A 19,282-nucleotide genomic window follows, 5' to 3' on the forward strand; every position below is an offset into this window, starting at 1 on the left:
GGGACTGAGCACAACAGAGTGCTCCAAAACCAGCTGCGACTGGTTTTCCCCCACCCTGCAGACACAGACAAAGGGTTTGTGTATATAAAAAGGGGCAGTGACCCCTTACAAAATGTTCTCTTTTTGCTGACCTGAAGAGGGGGGCCTGCTGCTGCTGGGCGCCAGGAGGATACCGCCACTGGGACTGCCTCCCTGCCTTTCCCCCCCCCTGCCTTCCTAAGAACTTTGAGGACTTGGCTGGACTTTGCCTCAAAAGTGCCTTGTTCCTACTTTCAGGGGCGCTAGGTCCTGATTGCTGGAGTACTCCTACTTATAACGGCAGCCCAGAGCTGCGATCACCTTTTTAAGGGATTCTCCGGCGTGGGGATCCCCTGCCTTCAATCATTGGCGAGGGTGCTCATCCCGCTCATTGCCGTGTTTCCTTTTTATGTAGACAGCGGGAGCCTACCCTGTGTTATTATACTATACTAATCGCTAGCGGGTGCCCACCCCGCTAGGGACTTGTGCATCGTTTGGGGAGCCTTCCCCAGATTTCTTTTGTGAGCTGTTTCCACCCCCCCCCCCTCCCTCCGGGCCGCCACGCTGCCTGCGACGACCCGGAAGTGCTTCCACCTGAAACCGGAAGCAGGAAGCCCTAGGAGCCTACCCCGCTCCTGCGTGTGCCTGCAGAAACCGTGCCACACATCGCCGGTCCCCAGTGTGGAGAGGGAGACCGGCAGTGCTCCCTTCCCCCGCAGTCATCAGTGAGGAGCACCATCCGCCAGAGCAGCGAGGCTCCCCGAGTGAAGGGAGAGCCCCGCAGTCCAGGAGGAGAGCCGCCCCAGACAGCAGCACCGGAGGAGGAGCCCCCGCCACAGGTCCGGGTGAGTGCGGGCCCGTTGTGTTCTTGGGGGGAGAGAGGGGAGGGTCGGGGCACATTGCCGGTCCCCCCCCACTCCACCACCCAGTAGTTCTACCATCAGCCCAGGAGGCAGAGCCTGTGTCCGGCAGCAGCCCCGCACGAGAGCGGGCTGCTGCACCCCCCCAGCTGGGCTAACTTTGTTGAGGGGGCCATTGTTCTCTGATTCCCCCATCGAGGGACTCCGACGTTTTTGGGCACCATTATTATTTCGAGCCTGAGAGGCGCCACCAATTCGGGGGCATTTCATTAATCAGAGCCACAAGGCTCAATGGGGCCATTGTTTTCCTGAGTCCCCCGAGTGGGACTCCAACGTGATTTGAGGCATTGTTAGAGGGTAGAGTGGCCCCGGTTGGCAGTGGGCCGCTCCCCCAGTGTGGAGGCATTTTGCTGAGAGCCCACGAGGTTCCTGGGGGCACAGTTGTTTGTTTTAGAGCCTGCAAGGCTCCCACATCGTTTTTGGCTCTATTGTTCATTTTAGGGCCACAGAAGAGAGCCAGGAGGTATGCTGGTGCCAGGCTCAGTTCCTCCAGCTGCCCAGCACTTAGTGGGCAGCTGCTTCGTTTAGGCCCTGAACCCTTGCGCATCCTTCTGCTTTGGCTGCCTGCGCAGCCTGCCCTGACATTGTGGACACAGGGCATTTCAGCCCCGGAGAGGCCAGTTGGCCTGGGGACAGTTCATGTGTTGTGCCCTTGCGTGGGGTACATGTTTATGCCTTATGTGATTTTTGCGCAACTGTGATACTTACCTACCCCTCTGAATGTGTCTTTATGCATCATGTGCCAAGCTGCTTGCCTATACCTCTGAATGTGTTTTCATGCATCATGTACAAAGCTTCTTGCCTATACCTCTGAATGTGTTTTCCTGCTTAGGAGGTTATTTTCCTAGTATAGGTGATGCTAGTGATTTCATGGTTCCCTGTGTGATATTTGCCTAAGGTGTTTAGGATTGCATAGGTGGTACTTACCTTTTACCAGTGGTTACTGATCGTGGATCCGCAAAATCCGCGGATTTTGCGGATTTGCGGATCCGCGGATTTGGGGCGGGGCTTCCATGAGAGTGCACATGCTTCTTGTGTGTATAAAAGGTCAGAGAAAGATCAGTTCAGCAGATGAAGAGAAATACGCTCCTGGTCACAGAAACAGCACGGGTATTGCGCTCGTGAAAGTCACGGATGCAAAAGCCTCTATCCAGCATCACAGCTGATTTTCCACGGTAGAGTTGGGAAGAAGGCACACCTGCCTCGACGACGCTCACGATTGTTTTTGGGCTAATGAGTGAGTCACTGAATTTGAGCATCAACTAGTTCGAGCGACCATGTGTGTGTTACTATGCAATCGCCCCGAAGGGCGCAGGGGTCCATTGAGTGAGCTGTCCATCATAGTGGGTGAATGGCGGGAAGACGGTGCAAACCGCGAGTGTGTGGGCGGGGCCAAACGGGCAGGGCTACCATGCGAGTTCACACATGCTGCTAGTGTGTATAAAAGGTCAGAGAAAGATCAGTTCAGCAGATGATGAGAAATACGCTCCTGGTCACAGAAACAGCACGGGTATTGCGCTCGTGAAAGTCACGGATGCAAAAGCCTCTATCCAGCATCACAGCTGATTTTCCACGGTAGAGTTGGGAAGAAGGCACACCTGTCCAGCCTCGACGACGCTCACAATTGTTTTTGGGCTAATGAATGAGTCACTGAATTTGAGCATCAACTAGTTCGAGCGACCATGTGTGTGTTACTATGCAATCGCCCCGAAGGGCGCAGGGGTCCATTGAGTGAGCTGTCCATCATAGTGGGTGAATGGCGGGAAGACGGTGCAAACCGCGAGTGTGTGGGCGGGGCCAAACGGGCAGGGCTACCATGCAAGTTCACACATGCTGCTAGTGTGTATAAAAGGTCAGAGAAAGATCAGTTCAGCAGATGATGAGAAATACGCTCCTGGTCACAGAAACAGCACGGGTATTGCGCTCGTGAAAGTCACGGATGCAAAAGCCTCTATCCAGCATCACAGCTGATTTTCCACGGTAGAGTTGGGAAGAAGGCACACCTGCCTCGACGACGCTAACAATTGTTTTTGGGCTGATGAATGAGTCACAGGAAGGGCATGGTAAATATTTTAGAATGGCGCCGGCAAGCTGCCAGCGCCATCCTAAAATACTTACTAAATTAGCTTCAACAGGAAGCTCTAATAGATAAAATCGAGCACCTGCTTTATTTTATCTATTAGAGCTTCCTGTTGAAGCTAACTTAGTAACTATTTTAGGATGGAGCTGGCAGCTTGCCGGCGCCATCGTAAAATAGTTACAGCCAGGCTTCAACTTTTGCCCCCGGAAAAATCCGCCGCTCGCGGATTTGCGAATTCTCTGTAAATTCGCGGGAGTTCGCGGATCGCGAATTTACCGAAAATTCGCAAAATCCGCGAGCGGAACGGATTTTCCGCTCATACTTAGTGTTGTTGCTGGGTGCGTGCGCAAATACGTAACCTACATTGCTCCGGGATTAGCCTTACTGCTCGTGTCACGTTACCTAGAGGGTGAGCAGGGGTTATCTTTGGCGTGTAACTCCCTTGCCCTGACTAGAGTGGTGGTTTCTGCCTGGCTTTGGCGCAAGCCTTAGCCAACCGTAAATCCCATTTCTAACATTGGTGGCAGCGGAAGGGATCCGGATTTGTGTTTGCGCTGTAGCACAGCGGCAACTGGCTGCACCACAAAACTCTGCATTTTAGATAATCACATTTTGGGGATTATTGTTTTTTTAAAGTTCCATTATTTCTTCTCCTAAAGGTGTCCCTTGTGAATTGTGTACTCCTGTTTTAGCTCAGACACTTAGGTTCCTCGTGTTAAACTTTTCTCAAGAACGTCTGCCAAAATGGAGCCTGTTTTTGATTTCTATGGTCTGTTTAGATACAGTATGTTAGAGTTGGTAAGGTTCTGTGAAGAGAGAAACATAGAGGTGGGTTAGTCAGACACCCAGTCCGAACTTAGGAACAGCCTGATCCTATGGCAAAAGGATCAATGGGATCTTGAGCGCAGTGAGGAGGGAGAAGATGACAGTGCATGGATGCCAGCAGATAGTGAAGACCCCATAGATAGGGAGTCCCTTGCTGCGTCCAGTGTAAGGGGCAGCGCCTCATCCCTTTCCCGGTCCCTGTCCCCAGAGGAGTGGGAAGATAGGAAGGAAGGAAGGGAGCACCAGCTGGCTTTGGAGAAGCTCAGGTTAGAGCATGCCAAGGAAATAGCGCAGCTGGGTGTGCAGGAGAGGATGGAGGGGGCTGAGAGGGCCTTTGCCAGGGAGAAATTAGCTCAGGAGGGTAGATTGTTCCCTGAGCACAGTTGTAGTTTTCTGGACTCCCCAGGGATGGTTGAGTCCAGTGGTGGCAGCTATACAGAGCCCAGTGCAAGAAGTCCCATTCCCAGTTCTCAAAGTATGGTACCTGTTTCCCAAGAAGAGGAGTATAGGTTAAAATTCAGGGGCAGTAGGAAACTGTCTCACCAGTCCTGGGAGGATTTTGTGGATGAATGTTATGGAACACTGTCTGAATGGGTATGGGTTCACGCGGAATCTGATTTTGACATACTGTTCGATATGGTTCTCAGAGAGCACCTGCTCAGTGGTTGTTTGCCAGGGTTTTAGAGAGCACCTGCTCAGTAGTTATTTGCCAGGGTTGCGCCAACACCTGTTGGAATGTGGGTTTACTGATCCAGGGCTCCTGGCAAGGGAAGCAGACCGCTTGGAAAGTGCTAGAGGTTCTGAAGAGTCATTGGTGAGTGATTCCAAAAGTAGTGGTTCAGGTATCTTCCAGCCCAGCGTGGTGGAAGAGGTTCAGAGTAGCCCAGCTAGGTCTCAGTATAGTGAGGGGGGTGTAGGGGCTAACGACTGGTGTCAGTGGAACGGGAGTGAGTGGGTTACCAAGAGTCCCCAGACGCCCGTTGCCCTGCCTCAGAGCCTGGATGGTTTCTTAAGAGAACACCAGGTTGGGGACCTGTCCTGTTAGTCTATTTGAGGAGGATCACCTAGGGTCTAGAGAACCTGGAGCGTCTGTAAATAGAGCTCCCGTGGTTCTAGTGTCCGGTTGGGAGGGCACAGGAGTCCCAAGTGAGGAGTGATTGGGGAATGAGTTCCCCTGTGGAAGAACCAATGGACCAGGGACTAGCCAGTTGGGCTAGATTCCCTTGGGGGGACCCGGGTGACACCACTTCTGTTCTGAGGGGTCTTCGTGCACTGTCAGATGGACAGGGGACAGGAGATATGCGCCAGACAGACATATGGGTCATGTGTCAGCCTCAGGGGGATGGTGTGTGAATCCCCAGAAGTCCTGGAGTGCCAGGCAGTTATTCCTCCAAAGGTTCTAGACCAGAGGTTGGAAGGCCAGGTTCAGGATTTGCCTGAACTGAAGGGTAGGACGTCTGTAACCAGCGTCCTGACCGGTTCATCTTCCAGGGGTACCGCTCCAGTTGGGAGGCTGCAGACCTCTGAAAGGGGGTGCAGAGGGTGGGAGAGCCCGCCTCTGACCCTGGTGCAACCTGAGGGGTTAAACTCTAGGTTGGGAGAATGGTGTTCTATGGGTACCCCTCGAAGGAGGAGAGGGCGGAACCCAAGAAGGAGAGGTAGGGGGAGGAGAGCCTTCCCTGGTCCGCCTGGTCCGCCTGAGGGTTTAGACCCTAGGCTGGAGAACCAGTGGCAGTCTAGCCCTGTCCTGCAGAGAGGAAGAGTGGAGAATGGCTACTATGTACCAGGGGTTCCTACCCCCTGCTCTGCGAATAGGCAGGGACCAGTGGCACCTTGGTGGCCCAGGGCCTGGTCCTGGCTGCGGACAGCTGGGAGTACCAGTGGGGTTGCCCATTTGTTCCAGACAGCGTTTTTAGAAAGAACCCCATGGGTTCACCGTGGCGTAGAACAGGAGGGTGTCCCTGCAGTTGCGGGCCCGCGTCCGTGTTCTATCGCCCCAAGCAGGGAAGCTCATCACGGTGGGGATTGGTCTGCCCTGCGTTTTGCCTGAAAGGGGGTTTTGTTGGACTTGGCCCTTCTGGCAGGTTCACCCCTAAACTTTTTGCTTTTAATTGTGACTTGGTGTTAGTGACTTTTGGCTTCTGCGCACTTTACCACTGTGTCCCAGGGTAAAGTGCGTGCGTGTAGTGAGGTTGGCCTGCCCTCCCATAGGAATGCATGGGGAATGATTGTGTCCCTGGTAGTTCCTGATGCATGGGGAGTGCAGATGCGAGTTTGGTATGTGCGGACTCGTGTGATTAAATGCTTCGCGATGTTGTGTGCGGCGTTATTGTGTCTAGTGTGGAGTGCCACTTCTAGAAGTTGGCATGTCTGTGTAAATTATGTGAATTGGCTGCGTGGCTTGTGATTGGCTGGAGCTGGCTGGTGAGCCTGGCTCCAGAAGTCAGGATGGGTCTGCCCCGGTGGTGAGTGGAGAGATCTGCATGAGTGATGTGAGGGAGGAGTGCACCTGTGACCTGAATGGGGCTGGGCTTTCCCCACACAAGGCTTGCTCCGCCCCCTGTGGTGCGACTGATGACCCTAGCCTGGCCAGTGAATAGTGAGAGGGGCTGAGCACATCAGAGTGCTCCAAAACCAGCTGTGACTGGTTTTACCCCCACCCTGCAGACACAGACAAAGGATTTGTGTATATAAAAAGGGGCTGTGACCCATTACAAAATGTTCTCTTGTTGCTGACCTGAAGAGGGGGGCCTGCTGCTGCTGGGCGCCAGGAGGATACCGCCACTGGGACTGCCTCTCTGTCTGGAGGGCCATGTGAGCTGGCCCCTGGGCCCAGCCTTTGCGCCCCCCCTGCCTTCCTAAGAACTTTGCTGCACTTGGCTGGACTTTGCCTGAAAAGAGCCGTGTTCCTTCTTTCACGGGCGCTGCATCCTGAGTGCTGGAAGCACTCCTACTTATAACGGCAGCCCGGAGCTGCGATCACCTTTCTAAGGGATTCCCCGGCATGGGGATCCCCTGCCTTCGATCATCGGCGCGGGTGCCCACCCCGCTCATTGCCGTGTTTCATTTTTATGTAGACAATGGGAGCCTACCCCGTGTTATTATACTTTACTAATCCCTAGCGGGTGCCCACCCCGCTCGGGACTTGTGCATCGTTTGAATAACCCCCAGATTTCTTCCGTGAGCTGTTTCCACCCCCCCCCCCCGCCCTCCCCCCTCCTCCGGGCCGCTGCGCTGCCTGCGACGATCCGAAGTGCTTCCACCAGAAACCGTAAGCAGGAAGCCACAGGAGCCTACACCGCGCTCCTGCGTGTGCCTGCAGAAACCGTGCCGCACATCGCCGGTCCACCGTGTGCTCCCCGCCCCTGCAGCCGTCAGCAAGGAGCACCGGCCGCCAGAGCAGCGAGGCTCCCAGAGTGAAGGGAGAGCCCAGCAGTCCAGGAGGAGAGCCGCCCCAGACAGCAGCCACCTTTTCTCATGTTCATTGGCTTGGGTCTGACTTTATGTTGATATCTTAGAAACTGAAATATGTCAATTCTAAATGAACTGTAATCTAAGTCCCTCCTGGGGCAAAATTGTAAGCCAAGGTTCTGGATATTTAGTTCATCCATTGTCAGTTAATGTTGTGATGAGTTGATAATGGAGATTTAATTCATATCTCGCCTTGCTCTATCACCTTTTCTCTTCCTATGTGGTGAGTTATCTTTTTGTCTTTCCATTGCTTCCTGTCTTTCTCTTCCTCTGTTTGTGCCTCTTGCTTTTGTTTTTCCTTTTTTATGATATTCCTTTGTCCGTCCTTGTCTCAGTAACCCGTACTCAGCGAAAAAAGTGGCAAATAGGTTTTTTTTCCTAGTTAGTTGCTAACAGAGTCGTCTGAGTCACCTTCTGAGCTTGATTCCTCTGTCAGAAGTTCATGTCGTCTTTGTGTCAATGTAATTTTTACTGCTCTCCTTACTTATTCGTATCATCTTATAAAGTTTAAGATTCTTCCAGGACAGTGATCTTGCTTTTCCCTTTAAAATGTCCTCTTTTGTAGCTATTACCTCTTTCTTACCACTTGTTCATCATTCTCGTTGTCCTTAAGTTCAGCTCTTAGTTTCAAGTGCAACAAATGCGAGGTTGGAGAACTCCATCAGACTGCAGACTTAGAACTGTAACAAAAAAAACAAGTTAGCAGGCCATTTCCATCTATGAACTCATGATCTGGAACAACATCCCTGTGTCCATCAGGACTGCCCGACATTGCTCCCGTTTAGGAAAGAGTTGAGGACTTCCTTCTTAAAAAATAATTTATGCTCATCTTTGGCCCTAGCTTCAGGCTAGGTTTGCAGTATAGAAATAACATATAGATCCATACATAAAGAAGCTGGCCTAGCCTACACTAACGTTTGAAAACTTTTGGAAAAACTCTTGTGAAAATGTTCATGGGAGAGTTGAGAATGGTTATCCCACCAGAGCACCCCTGGCATCCAGTTAAGATTTTAATGTTGTCTTATCAAGAGAAACAAGTCCACCTTTTAAGCCACTACATCACTGCAAGCCTTACTGTAGATAGTTGTGTACCTAACAGCAGTCACTTCCTCAAACAGTTAGAAAACGATACGCCCCATCAGTAGATGAACAGTTCCTGCAAGTTTACAAAGACAAAGTTAAAAATGCATCCAGTGTTAAACATGCACTCATGCTCTACATTATCGAAATTGAAAATGTATGAAAAATAAGACCGTTTTGTGCACCGGCACAATTTGGCATATGGTTTTCTACTCGTGCGGAGACTAGGGGTGGGTGGAATTTGCGTAGTCATGTTACGCAAAGCTCAGCGAAAATAATCTCAGCGAGCACGCAGAATTCTGCGAACATGCGGAATTGCATGTTCTGCCTGTTCACAATGCTTTGTTCCTGTTCGCGAACGTTGTTTGCGTGCTCGGGGGAAATATCTTGTGAACACACATTTTGAAAGCATGAACAACCAAAAAATTCTGCGAAGCAGTGGATCGGGGAGGTTTTGGCAATTCCACGTTCTCCGCGGAATGCGAAATTACCCAAATTCCACAAGCGGAACTGAATTTACCGCTCAGGCCTAGCGGAGACACCACATAGAAATACCATAGGCTGAGTCCACGTCTGATAAAAATGCAATAATGGCTTTTCTACCCAACATACCTCTAGTAGATATTTGTAAAGCAGAAACATGTGGTTCTGTGCATCCCTTCATAAAATATTTCTCTGGTGACATCAATGCAAGGAAGAAGCCCAGAAGTACTTAATTGTTCTAAGCATATTAGTAACTCAATTAGCCATTCTTTCCTTTCAATCAGTCAATCATCGGTTTACAGAGCGCGCTAGTCATCCGCGAGGGTCTCAAGACGCAGAGGGGGGAGCAGCTCCGGGTCAGTTGAAAAGCCAGGACTTGAGGACCTTTCTGAAAATGTGGAGGGTTGGGGAGCTTCTGATGTTGACCGGGTGTTAGTTCCAGGATTTGGCTGCGATGCAGGAGAAGGCTCTCCCATGGGATCTGTTTCTGCAGATGCGGGGAACCTCTGCAAGGGCGAGGTCAGTCGAGCAGAGGTTCCTCTTGGGTACGTGGAAACATATTCGGTCGTTGAGGTATGTGGGTCTGATGTTGTTGAGGGGTTTTTAGGCATGGTTGAGGAGTTTGAAGGTGATCCTCTTCTCGACGGGGAGCCAGTGGAGGCTTTGTAGGTTGTGGGTCATATGTTCGTGGTGAGGTGTTCCCAGAATGAGCCTGGCTGAGGCGATCTGGACCTTACAGATTCTTTAAAGTTATTGCACAACCTGTGATGTGCCACAGCTTGCTGCAAATGGAAAATGTTACTCACTTGCAAATACTATCAGCTTGTCATGTTGCAGGCTCACATGCATCACCCACTTGCTGTATGTTTGGAAAGTATACAGGTTGCTCAGATTAAGCAGTTTATTTTTTTGATTTTACACATATAAGCAGTTGTACTCCGAGGGAGAAAACAACACAATAATTGAAGTTGGAGTCTGCGCGTTAATGCATTATACCTTTCTGCTATGGGATTACGAGTTGTTCTCCAGATCAAAACTCAATCTTAAATTAATTATTTTTAGTAGTCAGAACCCAACCCATGAGAGATCACCATATGTGAACTGTAGAACTACAAGCAGCAAATGATTGTTTACAGGTAGTAACATTTTCCTTCCTTCCTAGATATTACTGTCCACCTTTCTCATATTATAACCGTGCATTTCTTTCAAGAAATATTTCCCATGTATAATTTTCAGTGTTCATTTCATTCTGCAGCACAGCAGCCGACGACAGAAAGTATGAATGGGAAAGAGAAACGTAAAGCTTCCGGAGGAAGGAAGAATTTTGCTTATAAAATAAATGAAAGAAAACACCAAGGAATACACAGGACGGAGAATTTTAACAATAAAACACCACTTGCAAGGCAGAAAAGAATACACACCGGCCTAAGAGCTTATGCCTGTGCTGAGTGTAAGACGACATTTACTGGAAAGACGCATCTTTTACTGCACAAACAAACACACACAGATCGGTATCCCTACACTGAGCATGAAATGATGTTTGCGGATAAGGCAACACATGAAAAAACTCACAGTGGAGAGCTGCCTTTTCACTGCAATATCTGTGATAAAAGTTTTACTCAGAAGGGAAATCTTCTAAAACATCAAAGAACACACACAGGAGAGAAGCCTTATCACTGCACTGTGTGTTCCAAACCCTTTTCTCAGAAGGCAAACCTTGTAATGCATCAAAGAACTCACACAGGAGAGAGGCCTTATCACTGCACTGTGTGTTCCAAGAGGTTTTCTCAGAAGGAGACCCTTGTACGGCATCAAAGAACACACACAGGAGAGAGGCCTTATCACTGCACTGTGTGTTCCAAGAGGTTTTCTCGGAAGGAGGCCCTTGTACGGCATCAAAGCGTACACACAACACAGAGGCTTTATCACTGCACTGAGTGTAGCAAGAGCTTTGATCTTAAGGCAGCCCTTGTACGCCATCAACGAACACACCTGCGACGGCCATGACACCACACGGGATATAAAAACAGCTGTAAACAAAAGGTGGTGCTCAGCAACCTCAAGTAACACATACAAGATGGAAGCCTTCTCGAAGCGCTGCCAAAAAACCTTCATTTAAAAAAAGAAATGTGATCTTTTACATCATCTAAGAATCTACAGCTGAAGTTAAACCTCCTATGACATCTAACAATCCTTCCGGGCTGAGATCCTCCCTTTCCTCTGAATGTCAGAAGAGCTTTGAGTTGAAGGACAAACGTTCGCAGCGTCTCCAAACAGAATGTAGGTTCTTCAACGTCACTAACGTCATTTCACCAAGCAACGTACTTCACAGAGGCTGCTTCACTGCGAATTAAACCTGTCCGACTCCCATGAAATGTGTGCAGTTTTGAGGACATGTTACCAACTGTGGATTATAAACTATCCTGATAGACATAACTTCTAGGATTGAAAAAAAAATTATTGAAAGACCTGAGCACATGGGAAAAAGAAACTAGGAGAAGAAATGGGAATCAAAACCACTGGAGGACAAAAAGTATAAACTACTTCCATCACTAAAGCAGGAACATCTACTCCCTATCAGTATCTTCAGACCGGCTGTGTAAATATTCTGTACAACCCGTCCAGGCTGAGAGATCAAAAGAGGATTCATGGCTGTTTAGATTCTAACAACTTACAAAGGTGGCACCAACCATATCATTCTTCTGTTTCAACTGCTGAGACCGTTACACAATTCATAATGTTTTGAGATGGTTTATTCTGGTGAGAATTATTTTTTTGGTTTTTTTTTGATAATCAATTTTATCATTTTGAAAAACAAACAAACAAAAAGACATCATACATCTTACACAGTAAAGCCAACAGACAATAAAAAACCCCACTGTTAAGGTGGGAGTATTTATGCAAGCCACCAAGCTGGAAAGCAGCACCCCGTTACATGGGAGAGCCAAAGCTGGCAATTTAAAAGAGTAGGTTCAGCCAATTGCCCCAAACTCTGGAACCTCGCGGGACAACCATGTGTCTCAAAGAGGGGTTCCTCCTGGGCCGCGCACCAATCCACTCCCCGGCGCCACTTTCGCAGGGTAGGGGGGTTGGGCTGGGCCAGCCTGCTGCAATATCTCGTTTAGCCACACCGACCGACGTTCCCAGAAAATGTTTGCGCGCTCTAGAGCCGTCCAAACCATCAAATACACCCAGGTGAAGATGTAAGGGATTGTGTGGAACCTGCCAACCCATGGTCTGTGTGAGCTCAGTTTCCACCTCGGATCAGAATAGGTCATGGCCTGGGCAAAGCTAGACCATATGGTAGAAGTCGGCCCGAGTTTGGCCGCTATTCTGGTGAGAATTAAATACCCAAAAACTAACGTTCACATACATTACAAAACAAAGCAGATTGTCTGATAAAGACACTGTAAGGAGTATTTCTTTGCATGTTGTGATGTGTTTTGTGAGGTCAGTTGTTTCCTGTTCAAGTGTGAGGGGTGAGATTGACAACTAGAAAAAAGACACTATCGCTGTGAGCTGTTTGCCAAGAATGTCTTATTTCTGCAATAAAACTTTGCTAATAAACCAATCTGCCTGCTTGTTTCATGTGGCGGTGAGACGGGAGATACTTCAAACTCATCAGTATGTTCAGAGTGTCTGTTTTCAATCTTGGTGATTAGTCTGTCCTGGAAGAGGGTGGAGAGGAACTTACGCCTCCCTGCAGCCCTCCCACCACCAGCCCCTCAGATGTGAGGCATTCCAGGGTGTAGTTCGCTTCATCACTGTATTTATTAGAGTAGTGCAGGCGTTACAAGTACAATTTGCACTGTTGATGTTTCGAAAGACAATTTTTGACGTTTAATAGTGTAATTGCTTTGGGAATACGTTTGTCTCTTGTACCTTTTCCTTCACTGAGCGTATTGATTGACTTAAAATAGTCTGATGACTCTGGACCCTGTGCCATCTGTGAGCGCACAAGGCGTGCCTCCAAACCATTATATGGAAGCAACAGCACTAGTGTATGGAGTCGTGAAGCATCCTGGGGAACGCTGTGTGTCCCCCACAAGATCCACCCGTGGTCATTAGTGACCATGAAGCAAGGGACAGACAGGTGGATGCCTGGTGCTAGGCTTTGTACGAGGCTCCTCTGGGGTCATTCATACTCCAGTGCCCAGGTCGCCACCGACATTTGGCCTTGTGCTGGAGCTTGCTGTGGCTGGTAGCAAGCCCTGGATCTGCAGTGACATGTGTGGGTCTCTAGTAATGTACTAAGTGGTAATGATGGCATGTATGTGTGTGCAGTGATGAGACGCCCTGGGTGCTAAGTGAATGATGAGACTAGGAATTGGGGGCCTCAGCTGAAGCTGTGATACTGGATTACTGTCACGAGCAAGCCAGCGGGTCACAAGATTGTTACAGCTGCGTTGGCACATTTACGGCATATCAACCAGACATAAAACTTTATTTGGGTTACACAGGCCATAAAAGTACAAGTTACAAGCATATTAGACTCAAATTTCAATTTCTGAAACACATAAACACATTCAGGATCTCAACAAATATAAATATGGTATAAAATGTCGATAACTTAAATCCCACGACCAAGACCAAAGCCCAACCCATTAGCAGTATCTTTTCCTAATTATAAGTGACCCTTTAATGAAACTGATCACAACAAAGCAAGTCTCAGGTGGGTCAAGGTGCTGCAGCAATCTAAAACCTCCCTGAAAAGAAGTAAAACTTTGAGGAAATAAAACAAAGCTTTCTCACTGATTTATAAAGTGCTCAGAAAAGCAGAAAGGCCAATGTGCGTTGCCGTAACTAAGGGCAGGAGGAAGGTTCTCAAACCAAACCCCTTGATGTGGGAAAGCAAAGAGAAAATGCAGGGACCACAATCACAGCCTGCTCAAATAAAACCTATGATGGGCCTTTTAATACAAGAGAAGTAAAATCCCAGCTCGTTGCCAGATGTTAAAGCAAGGTCATTTGCCAGAGAGGGAAGCTTAGCGGCTTGTTGCTGTGCATACGCTGCGCCTGGTCCTAAAATGGCGGCTTTATCTGATGTCTAGCTGAGCGGGCAAATTGGTTGGGGTTCTTAAAAAGCTCTAAAGCTCCCAGCCTACTAAGAGTGCTTAAAATACCCTACTTAAGGAATAATCAGAATTATCCAAGGTCAGGCATTCCTGAAGAATGCATTTAGAGAATCTTAGCGCCAGAGTTTGCTAAATTTTTAACCATAATAACAGTGGGGCCAGACCCAGGATATGCCACACAAAATGTAAGCCCACTCCCTAGTGACAGAATAAAATTGGCGTGCCCTGTGGCATCATCAAGAGTCTTCAAAGAAAACGGTCCTCTGCTGTTTGGAGTCTACAGCTATCACACATCCCCCAAACACCGCCCCATACGAAGCTATCGAAAGACACTTTGCTTTATATGAAGTGATCATTTCCCTCACTGGCCTATGACCGAACTGTGCTGCGAAGTGAAAAATTGCTTCCACGGTTCTGTTAGTTTGTTGTACCATCAAGAACTCTCAGTTAGTTTGTCGATTGAAGGGCAGGCCCAAAAAACAACAAGCATTTGAAATGCAATAGGTTTCACATTCGCGAGAGTTTAAGCTATTGGCATTGTAAATGACAATACCTTTTATTTATTTGTTTTGCTAATTAACACATAAATAAAAGACATTGTCATTTATGATGCCTACAGCTCAAACTCTAGTAAATGCGAGACCTATTCAAAGAAGCGTCCGCCATTGTTCTGGGCTACTCGGAAGGTTAAAGCGTGCATGGCGCACTGAATGTTGCAGGAAAGCATGTGGTGCTTGCAGTAGGAGAAACTGACTAAAGAAAATAGTGCTTACAGACTAAAAAAAGACATACTGTGTAACAACCGAAGTAAAAGGGCAAGTTCTCCTGGGAGGTTACAAATGAAGACATCGTCGTACTAAGGAGGGACTAACAAGCCTATTAACGAATCAGAAGCCAGCATTTACGAAGAGCAATGACACAAGCCTATGACAAATATGGGCTTCAATTCCATGCCCCAATACAGCATGCCGCAGAGAAGCGCATGTGCTGCCCAGGCTCCATCTAAAAATGAGGAAACAATGATGCCCCATAATTTGCCTTTTCTTGCTGCATAATTTACTCAACACCGCCGCATAGCTTGGTGCTCTCCTGCCACATAATTCCAGCGCCCCTGCATTTCGGCCACAGGCTCCAATCATAGAGAGACAGATTAGTTGGGCTTCGCACAAAGAGCAGAGATGTTTGCCTTGCCACTATGTCACAAATTCCGATCCTGCTACGATATCTCTCACAGCAGAGACCCGACAGCCGAACAAACTGTGACAGGTGAACGGAAATGACTACCTTCACCCATATTGAGGATGCCTTTCAAGGTCAACAATCTATTCTTTAGCAATCACCTAAAATATTCTCTTTCAATGTCAACCGTCTAATCACATAAGATATGATCTTTAAGTGTGTAGTTGTAAGAAATATTTGATCTCCTGTTACCTGTAGATGAGAGGTCTACACAATATTTACAGGATGTTGTGATGTTTTTAGCCATGCCTTTGACACTGCCCCATTACACTCATGATCGCAGTTAGTATATTAACTTTTAAACACTGCAACCATGAGTTGGCAGCCCCCGTGCACATATTTCTACTGTCATATAGAAGGTGGGAATGTTCCTTATAAACATTTGTGAATACCAACAAGCAAGCAATTTTGTAGGTTTTCAGCAACTTTCATGATCTCTTGCCCCCAATAACCCACTGCTTGCCAGTGTGGGAAGGTTCACTGGCACATAATGTGCACGTGTAGATTCAAAGCATACATTTATACATGTACTGGGATCCTGTATCGCGTTGCATATGTGCTCTACGGTATTGGCCTTTTATTGTGTGTTTTTGTTGCCCTCTATCATAAAGAAAACATTGTGGGGGCTTCCAAGCGCCCCTGCCTCTCCTTGAATACCAGGACAGCAGCGGAGAGCATGTCCTGGGGCTTCACTGCTCTCCCTGAAGTGATCTGCCGGCCCTCCCCCTCACCCGCCCCGGGCAGCGCCATTTTGTACTCCCCAGCGCTCCCGGACTCCCCTTCGCAATAGCCTTCCTTTAGTGGGCCACGGCCTGCTGGATGAGGCTGGAGACCTGTAGGGTACCATCCCCCAGGTCCTCCCGAAGCACACAGTCACTTTTACACCACAGATTACCATTGCAAGCAACCCGGGCACCGGCATGCGAGGCTAGCCCGAGCCCCCAGCCAGCACCAGGAAAGAAAACAGGAGAGATCCGGGCAAAGCATTGCAGCAGTGCAAGCAGGTTGTGACGTCTAATATAGAAGAAACACAATAAATAAAAAAGTACACATACTTGTAACAACCATGTAAAGGGGCCAGTACCATGGAGGTTACAAATGACGACATGGCCGTTCTAAGGAGGGACTAACAATCCTCATAATGAATCAGAAGACAGCATTTACTAAGGACAAAGACATCAGCCAATGACAAATATGAGCGGGGCTTCTCTTCTGTACTGAACTACCACAGATCATCCCCAGAGCTGCGCTTGTGCGCTGACTCTAGTCTCAACCTAAAACTCTCTACTTTGGTAACTGGTGTTCCCTCAATGATAAGAGTTTTAAATATACATTTCCTTGTCCCACAGAGTAGTACAAATGACTTCTGTTGATTAACTGCAAATCTTGGGATGTCAGAGACTCCACAAAGGTATCCAGGGCTTTTTGAAGGCTCATTGCGGTCCTAGTTAATAATATTAATAATAATTCTCAGATTTGCAGAGCACGGCTTCTCACCCATGAGGGTATTGAGGGGCTGGTAATAGGACAGCGTCTTCCGCATAAAGAAGTGTCAGAACGGTGCAAGTGCCTCCCCTTGGGAAATCCAATTTCTTTTGTAGCAAATTAACTTCTAGGCCTTTATTGTAGGCATAACGTATTTACACAGTGGTGGTAGCTGCGGTGCATACAGGGATTGGCAGCAACTTCAGTTATTAACTTTTATTGTGCTAATGTAAGTGAGGATTTCATTGCTGATCATCCCAGGGATGTCCGTGTCTACATTTTACATTTTTTTGATGTATATCCTAATGCATATTTGGCCTGGGCTGAGTTCGGCGAGTTCTGCTATGCAGGACTCTGAGAAGTGACAAAATCTCCACCACGCTATGCGGAGTTCCGTAAGTGGTGGAGTGCAACACGCTAAGCCTTTGGCACAGATTCTTTTGCCCCAGAGTTTGTCCTGCGCGGTAAAATCAGTGTGAACGGCACCACGCACAGTTCAAGAGGGTGCTGCATCTTTCCGCCGCTTCAGTAGAAGTTCTACTAGAGCGGCAGCTTCCTCAACGCGAATGGAAGGTTTCTCAACATGAGTGCTAGTGCAAATCCCCGGGCACCCTCATTAAGAAATCTTGCTGGGAGATGGTCTAGTGCTGGATTTTCCTTGCTCGCACTAGCCAATTGAACGTTGGTGAGCTCGAGCAAGGAAATGTTATTCAGAACTCGAGTGCTCTGCGGAGTGCGGAAAACTCCACAAAGTCCACGAACAAAGTGGAGTTCACCGCCCAGACCTAATGTTTATGTATCTGTATGTATGTGTTGAGCGAATTTTTTTTTGAGCGATCACATCAAGAATTAAAAAATGTATTAAGCACATATGGGTAAGAAGAATGCTTCTTTTTCTTTTACTGAATTTGCACAGCAACCAATCAACAGTAAACCTAAAAACTACATTTCCCATGATGTCAGTAACCACAATCCAGCAATCACTGCCCATTATGCTTCTCAAGTGTGGCCAGCACCATCTTACTGCCTCGTCTTTGAGTATGCTCAGTTTCAAAAAGTTCATCCACAATATCTGGGTACTAGATGGGATTGCCTTCTTTGTCTAACTTGGAACACTGCATTAGTTGTATAAAAAGTCATTCAGATGAACAGAATTGCATTCCAGAAAATCCGAATCTACCAGAATTAGGACTGCTCACTCTTGCTTCTGTTCTCCAGATAGAAAAGAAAAACCTTTGGTAAACTCTGTCTCCCGAAGACAAAGCAAAGGAGCAAAATATGACTATGCGTCAACAGCAAGTGTGGAAACACAATCAAGAGGGCAAAACACACTACATAATATATGAAATGTACCTTATCAAGTGGGATAATCCTCGCCTCCATGTCCTTAATAGAATTTAACGCAATAGTTAAAAGGTTTTTCATTCTATGTCGGGACCAGAGGCTGAGATTATGCTCGCTCAAAGCTGTCCCACTGTTTCAGAAGCCACATCAACAACGTGCTCATGATAAAAGGTACAAAAAGTAGACTCCGCAAACAAATCTGCAGCTTTTGTGATCTCTTCCAGTCGTGAACCTACAGAAAGCGTAGCTCCTGGTACTGAAGGAGCTCCAAACACAGAAACATCCATTCCAGAGTGCAAAGGCAGCCACTTCTGTAATCTGGCAACCTGGTGGAAGAGACGGGTCAAAAGGGTTTCTGAAATGTAATCAGCCGCTGCCCCGCAGAATCCTGTCTATTCGTTCTGGCAATATCTTCATATATTACTTGAGACAACCAACCACACACAACTTCTAGTTGTTAGGAAATGCAGGATAATTTATAGTTCTGATATTAAGTTCAGACACGTGAATAATCACTCTACTTGTAATATCCAATTTTGAACATTCTACCGCTTCTTGCATGAGATGAGACATAACAACATGGCCAACACGGCCAGTACTTGTTTGCCTGAAAGATCAGAGTTGTCAGACTAATGTTCCAAGAACTTTAAAACCACGTTCACATCCCACATAAATTAATATCGTGGTCAAGAGGGATTGGAAATCTAATTGCCCTTAACAGTTTACTGACCGAAGGATTTGCCCCACCGGGACAATGTCCGGCAGAAACGACAGACTGACAGGTGCTGATGGTCTGATAAGGGAGACCACAAGTCGCCAGTTCAGGTAGGAAATTTACCACCATGGTTATAGGTGCTTCCACTCGACACACCAAGTTAACCGTCAAGACTAGGCTGAAGGATATCTTCTGGGCACACTGGATGAAGACAGAAGACTGTTCAGAATGTCCTGCCACTTGCAATCTAGTCCTGAAATTCTCCAAGCCACGAGCCACAGACGAATGGACTGCACCAGTGGATGTGTCCTGCAGCAACATGGGACAAAGTGGAAGAACAACTAGCGAGTCGCAGGACAGCTGTAGAAGGAATGGGAAAGATACCTGTCTTCCAAGCAGTTGTCACCAGAATTAACTCTGCCTCCTGCCTCCTGACCTGAGAGAATACCCTCAGAATCCTCATCAATGGAAGGAATGCATCAGTCGCTAGGGCGTCTGGATCCAGGCTCCATCTGAAAAATTCTTTCAGTTGTTGATTCAATCTTGA

General features: G+C 47.8%; 1 protein-coding gene across 1 annotated transcript in view; it reads left to right on the plus strand.

Annotated features, from left to right (window-relative positions):
- The window catches only part of LOC147665989 (uncharacterized), a 111,812-nt gene that overhangs the window by 8,150 nt on the left and 84,380 nt on the right, over window positions 1-19,282 (plus strand). The window contains exon 3 of the mRNA XM_086949346.1: window positions 10,133-10,852. Within this exon, the coding sequence (XP_086805472.1) occupies window positions 10,133-10,852 (720 nt within the window). The remainder of the gene's footprint in view (window positions 1-10,132; window positions 10,853-19,282) is intronic.

This window comes from Lissotriton vulgaris, unplaced genomic scaffold (genome assembly GCF_964263255.1).
Source record: "Lissotriton vulgaris unplaced genomic scaffold, aLisVul1.2 SCAFFOLD_1095, whole genome shotgun sequence".
NCBI lineage: Eukaryota > Metazoa > Chordata > Amphibia > Caudata > Salamandridae > Lissotriton > Lissotriton vulgaris.